Raw genomic sequence first — 7,210 nt, 5'->3', positions numbered from 1 at the left:
CAAACCTTGGTGTAAATGCATAATTACGACGAAAGAGGCACTTTTAAGATTTACCGTAGTTTCGTTTTCGGGCAAGCTAATTTTCAATGGGGTGCAGGTGCACTTATACGCTAGCATCAAAATCGTTATTTTTAAAACACCAAGAAGGCTCGACACAACATGAAACTTTGCTCGTAGTATCACCAGGGTCTCTACACATGAACACAAGCATTGAGAACATTGTTTGTGTACACAGAGTTTACTAAAAAGAAGGCTGCGTAGCTATTTTTATTTCATGTTCAAATTATACTTGTATAAGAACAAAGGATGGCATCTTCCAATTGTTCAACCATTTAACTCAGATACTATCCTCTAAATGTTTTGCATTTAAAGCTGAATTTCAAAGGATACACAATAGGTCCTTGCTTTTATTGTCAAGTAATTGCATTACATTAAATAAACACGCAGAGAGGAATATCAAAATCTGCAGTTTTTCTGTCATGTTTCAGAAAACAGTAGGTGAGAATTAATGCAATGAACAAAACATTTCCACATACACCATTTGTAAATGTCTACAGTTTTTCATCTGCTGGCAGAACCATTTAGACATGAACACAGACACCATTGCACCTGAAATTTTCCTGACTTTCTTGTGTGCACCTTTATCATACAGATATCCGTCATGCTGTTGTACAATGAGAGCTCAGTCTAAGGAGTGTTATTATCCAACAACCACAGTGTCTTCATCTGGAAACTCGTAGAAGGGAACCTCAAGATTTAGGGGTGCAGGGCCTTTCCTGATGCGACCTGAGGCGTCATAATGCGAGCCATGGCAGGGGCAGTAGTAACCACCGAAGTCGCCAGCGTTGGCAATAGGCACACAGCCCAGATGTGTGCACACCCCAAGGACAATGACCCAGCTGGGGTTTAGGACACGGTCCTTGTCATGCTGAGGGTCTCGCAGCTCTGATATGTTTACTTCGGCCTCTGCAGCGATCTCCTTCTCTGTACGGTGACGGACAAACAGTGGCTTGCCTCTCCACTTGAAGGTCATGTTCTTTCCTTCAGGGATGTCCCCTAGCTTGATTTCAATCTTGGACAGGGCCAGGACGTCAGCTGATGCGCTCATAGAAGAAACAAACTGTGTGACCACTGTCTTGGCGGCGTAAACTCCCACCACGGTTGTAGCACCGGTGACCAGGTACGAGAAGATTCTTCTAGATTCGCTGCTGTCCTGAGATGACTTGTTGGGGTCTAGCACCTCTGGGCGCCTGTAGTCCGAGAAGTCTGGTACCCTGACATCTGTGTGGGCAAATCGGACCCCTGTAGGGCCTGTTAAGAAAAAGAAAAGAAAGAAAAGTCACCATAAGCTGGGACCAGATCCTGGAAATTATTCGCTGCCAGTGTAGTCTGTGTGCAGGTGTATTACAACACCTTAAGATGCATCTCTGAAACCTGAAATCAGTTCTGAATGTAAATGTTTTTACATTAAATTTAACTAAAGCTCACTTTCATTAGAGATCCACTAATAAATACTTCTTCAAGCTTTTTTGGCTTCAAAACACCAATCCCAAATTCCTTCCTTAAGGGGCGTTCAGACCAAATGCGATAGACGTGAATTGAGCGGCAACTCTACATTGAAAATCAATGTAAATGGCGCAATGACACGCGATTCAGGCGGTGCCGGCGCGAATGGAATGTCTAGCGCGGTGCGAATGAAGCGTCTGAAGTGGCACGTCTGAAGCGACGCAAATAAAGTTGAAAATATCGAAATTTTCAGGCGGCATCGCGCCACGACATCCAATCAGCGACGAGTTCAAGCCGACAATGTCACTTCCCTCACGTAAGGTTGTTTACACTCAGACCAACATGGAGGTTTAAATGCCATGTCCACATTCCCATTGCACACAAAAGCCCGATCTTAGCATGGGAGAGTTTAAGTGGGATTTTTGACCAATGGAAAAGGGGTAAAAGACACTCTTTTGTTTTTTTGTTGTTGTTGTTTTTACAGATAACATTTATATCCACGGCACCACAGAGTGGATTGGGCTGTCCAGGTCATAAAAATAAACCTTACAGTCTGGCAGTGAGAATCAGGTACTCGGAAGAACTACGGGCTAATTTCAGCTTGAATTTTGAGTCTCCAACTCCCTCCCTGGGTATCCAGGGGGTGTGATCTATTGTAATAAGACATACATACATGGGGGCGTGTCAGCTGGCGTTCAAATACCAAACTTCATGTCTCCCTTGTTAAAAATTAGCCATGTGGTTCAACAGTGAAAGTGACATTATAACATGAGTGCAAAGAAAAGACTTATTTATACAGGTCAGAGTAAACCGATCAAGAAAAATCTAGTGGCAAGGCCGAGCTCCAGCTGAATTACCGGAAGAGGACATAGTTGACTGCAACCATAAACAGCAACTTGTATGAATTCAAGCGTGGGCAGTTTTTGATACTGTTGCCAACAACCAGCCTGAGGCAGCACATGTGTGTTGCATGAGTTTTAGTTTTACTCTTAGCTTGCATGGAGGTGTGCAAAAGACCTTCTTCAGGACCCCAAAGATAAACTGGTGAAACAAGGCCACAAGTGCTGAGGAGGAAGATGAACATTGAGTGAGTATTTTGCAATCTTACACTATGTTAAGGCCAGCAAACTAGTAGCTACAGGCTCAGGCAGTGATACACAGCAACAACAAGCTGTTTTTTTCTCAATGTGTGTGAGGTGATAAAAATGAAGCAATGTTGAATAAAACAGAATCTGTTAAGCACTCATTTAAATATAGAATTAATAATGTATGAAGACCAAAAAGCAAAAGACATCAATGCATATGAGGGTTTAATCCCAGCAAATGAAATTCACGGAAATACACTTTTAAGTAATTTCCAATTTGTTGAGAAATATACTCACAAAAAACAGGGAAAACAATTAAGATGTTTTAAATTAATAACATTTAAATATATAGGCCTCCTGTGTAGGGCTGGGCGATATGGACCAATAGTCATATCCCGATATATTTTGGCTGAATACCGATATACGATATATATCCCAATATTTTTATTGCAAATTGAGAGCAAATGTTCAGTCAAAGTCAAAGCCAAACATGACATGTGGGTGGGAATTTCATCATTTTAGGAGCAAGTCCATTTGGCCTTCACTTTTTTTTTTTTCAGGGGCACCAAGGCCACATGACAGGGCACAAAGACCACTAAGTAAAATTTGTTGATTTACCTTTCAGACTGATACCATAACATCCTAATTTATAATAACACATGGATTATGTATCAAAACGTTTTTTAAATACCAATATCAAGTTGATGTTACATTGGAAAACAGTTTGTTTTTTAAGTAGGGTTAGGGTGAGGTGAGTTTTGTGACACTATACTGAATATTAATGTTATTGAATAGTTCTCCCAATAGAAATTCCCCAAAATTATGGCAAAGCACATTTTTCCCCAAACAAAAAAAATGTAGAATAACCAGCAGGAGACCACTGATGTGTGGAGTGATTTTGGTGGCACTACACTCTGAATAATAGTGAAGTTATTGAATATTTTTTGTAGTTTCTCTTTTCGGTGTCGCACTTTGTAGACGGTCCCTGCGCCCTCGTCTCACAGCTGGCTGACCATACAGACCAGAGTTAATGTCCAGACACTCGTTTGGATGAAAATACGGTTGTAGCTCGTTGTCTACCTTACTACCGTCGGAAAGAGCCGTCAGTTGTGTTTTAACAAGGTTTCACTTATGAGTTATTGATCCGGGAAGTTCGAATCTGTGAATATATTTCCAACTTTACCGGACTAAATCCTACCACATAAGTCAGTCACGTATCATGTCAAACCGGCTGCGCTCGCTCGCTGTGCTGTAAGTTTCGTTCTTCTGTTTTGAGACGCTGCTGCTGTTTGAGAGGCTTTCACGTGAGATCATCGTGATGATGAGACTCCACCTGCGCGAACTGCGGACTCACTGAAGTTATTGTGAGTGACTACTGTGCACTCGGGTGGCTGTAATTCAAGGCAAGCTCGCTACGCTGACCGGGCCAGGGGCACAGAGGCCACTGTGGCTGTACGATGAGTTTTTTTTCATGGGGCATCAAGGCCGAAGTGCGGGGCAACAATAGTTTGTTGAAGAGTGCCGGAGTGTCTGTTCCAGCACCTCCCCTCTCTGTGCATCAAGGAGGAGGGGCGCGGGGAGCAGTGCAGAGAGCTCCGGGTCAGCGGTTTGCCTGGAGCAAGGATCACAGCGCAAATTTTAACTATATCGATATACGCGATAGGGTCTAATTCCATATCACATTTAAAAAAGATATCGATATATGTTTTATATCGATATATCGCCCAGCCCTACTCCTGTGTCCCTTCTCAGAACATATGCAACAGGTGTTTGTGTTTATTAATTACAATAAGCTTTAGTGTGCGTTTTCCACGGGCAAGACCTTCAATTCAAAGCATCAAGGACCTCGCATGGACTTGTTGAATTTCCGTTAGAACCATAAGGCCAAGGGGAAGGAGACAGAGTGCACCTTTAGTTGGTGGAGAGGCCACACCAAGAGCAAACATGAAAAGGGCGAATCAAGTGCTCACAGAACCAAGCAGCATCTCCAAGAGCACACGGGGCTGCAGCTCCCTAACACTGACCACCAAACCTGCTCTAGAAGAGATAGCAACCTAATGAAAACTGTAACCAATACTTACGTACGGATTATAGCTTCAAACGAACAGCCTCTGAGCACTAACAGAATAATCCCTCACAGATTATAGACTTTTTTCTTAAGATTTAAAAAAAAAAAAAAACACAAATCATTATTAATGTCCACTCAGCCATCCTTCATATTACTGTTTCTGTTGTATTCATTAACATGTCTTTATAGTTTTTAATTGTTTACTTGTTGTCCTCACTAGACTGATATCTAAAAGGATATTTAATAAACTGTGTATTATACAAAACTACCAAATATAAACATATAGCTAATATAGTATTATAACAATAAAAACGACAATGTTCTTGTCACATTCTTTCTCTTCTTCCCCTTTACTGGCAATGATGTTACTAGCCTATTTCAGATGCCCTTTTGTACACGGCTCCGTTTGAAATGCCCACCTCCATTTGCCGGGCATGTTTATAAAGTAATGGGGTGGAGCATCAGAAGGTTGCACGCAATGCATCCTGGTACATGGTAGAGAGGCTGTGCAAGCAGGAAAACTAATATCCTAATTTTGTCTTTCAAGACACCACGCACTAGGAATTTATTGCCTCAGTTAATGGTAAATACATTTACCGTCGGCATTGATTGGGATATCCACATAAAATCCTCCTTTTAAGGAGGTTCAGCTTTAGTAGTTAAATCTCAAAAATGATTTGTTCTGTATTATCATTAAAATGTATATGTATGTTTAAATCCCTTTCAACAGTTTTTGACAAAGGGCTGTGTGAGGACACATTCAGTTCAAGTTTGTCAAAGCCAACGGACAGCTGAGCCACCTATGATCTTTAAGCTGTCATGAGAAACGGCTGTTGCTTCATATCACATTTCACATTTCTCTTAAAACATATTTCTTTGTTTCTTCTCTCCTCACATCCCCTATGTTTCAATACCCTAATACCATACTATTTCGTATCCCAGAAAAAGATTCAGTACGTCCCAACATGAGGTATGTGAAATGTAGTATGCCAAAAATACCAGGATGTCCTACAACATGCATGCTTTTTTGGCTATTCTGATCCACAATCCTCTGCTTAGCAGAATCTACATCACATACGTCATGGTGTGTAACGGGATTACAAAAAATGCATAAATTATATAAACATTTGACAGCTCACTGACAGAATGAATGCTCTGCAGTCTATGTGCTTTCAGCCTTGAAGACACAGAATAAAGTAACGTTATTGCTGAGCACCTGGGAGACACCATTTTCCACAACCGAGCAGCTCTCTTTACATACTTTTACCGTTTATTGCATAACATTATCTCTACTTAAGGCTGTCCTCAAGTGTAGGCCGCTCGTTAGCCACATCTAGAAGAGCCGGTGCTAATGTTAGCAAGGCTGCCTACGACATGGTCCAGGTTAACACTGGTTGATATTGTGACGGGAAATCAAGGTTACACAGATGGTATATGGTCTTTAACGTTGAGTTTGAATGCACTGGTTACGACAACAGAAAGCTAACTTTAGACAGCTAGCAGCCAGTGAAAGACCTACCATTGATGCTAACCGTCACAACAGGGCCTCTCATTGGGCTTTGACCGTTCAGCGACTCCCGGCACAGGAACTGTTTTTTCGGGTTCAACACAATCTTCTCTCCATTTAAAACAACCCCAGGTAATAGAGCCTTCAGGGGGCCAGCAACCGCAAAGGCAGTGGCCTGCATGTAAGGGGAAAATGCCCCTGATCGGGCGGCAAGAGACATCATGTTTGAGGGTGAGTGCTGCTCCGACGACCTTGTACGCCTTGATAGCGCAGGGAACAAGTTGGCGTTATCATCGTGCGTAATTACGTCATCTTCTTCTTCCTCTATGGTGGTTGGCAAATAAGACTGTGGTCGATTACCGCCACCAACTATTAGGAAGTTTGGAGGAATCTAATTTACATTTACTAATCCTGATAAGTATAATAATAATAATAATAAGATAATAAAATAAATAAATACATTTGGATTATTGATTATTGGATACATTTAAATTCTCTATCAAGTTTGCTCACCTGAGATACTGAAGCAAGGCTTAATAACATTTCTCGCTTAAACTTCTTTGTAAAATGTCTCTTAAATAAAAACTCAACATAATTTCTTCTGTATGGATTCCCTTCCCTCATGTTGCCCCCTTCTCTCTTGGTCACAAAATTCACACCTCTCTGTATTAAGTTTCTGAACTTTAAATAAAGTGCTATTGCGTCCTGTATGACCAAAACATATTCTCAATATGCGTATTTACATTGCACATAATAACATCGGTGGGCCTACTCTTGAAATTATTTTATTTTATTATTGATACAACTATATTAATAATATCGCTTCTTTTTCATCCAAATAATACTTTGACTTGCAATTCACCTTGGTTGCCAAACTTGCAATTTGAATATCTGTTATTATTTTATGTGATGTGCGACTACATCTTCACCAGATACTTGCAATGTTGGCAAAAGGCAAGGCACAAGTATGATAAATATTTATTTATTTTAATTATTGCACACACACATCCAAAAAACAAAAAAGCAAAACAAAAGTTTACAAAA

At 40.8% G+C, this 7,210-nt stretch overlaps 1 protein-coding gene across 1 annotated transcript; it reads right to left on the bottom strand.

The window, feature by feature from the left end:
- Window positions 1-251: 251 nt before the first annotated feature.
- uqcrfs1 (ubiquinol-cytochrome c reductase, Rieske iron-sulfur polypeptide 1) lies at window positions 252-6,482 on the bottom strand. The gene is made up of 2 exons (XM_030415352.1): window positions 6,179-6,482; window positions 252-1,311 (listed from the first exon to the last, which is right to left on the bottom strand). Exons 1-2 carry the CDS (start codon window positions 6,387-6,389, stop codon window positions 701-703), a joined length of 822 nt encoding a protein of 273 aa, XP_030271212.1. The 5' UTR covers window positions 6,390-6,482; the 3' UTR covers window positions 252-700.
- Between the last annotated feature and the right edge of the window lie 728 nt (window positions 6,483-7,210).

Source organism: Sparus aurata, chromosome 4 (genome assembly GCF_900880675.1).
Source record: "Sparus aurata chromosome 4, fSpaAur1.1, whole genome shotgun sequence".
Lineage (NCBI taxonomy): Eukaryota > Metazoa > Chordata > Actinopteri > Spariformes > Sparidae > Sparus > Sparus aurata.
This window is presented reverse-complemented; position numbering and strand designations above follow the sequence as displayed.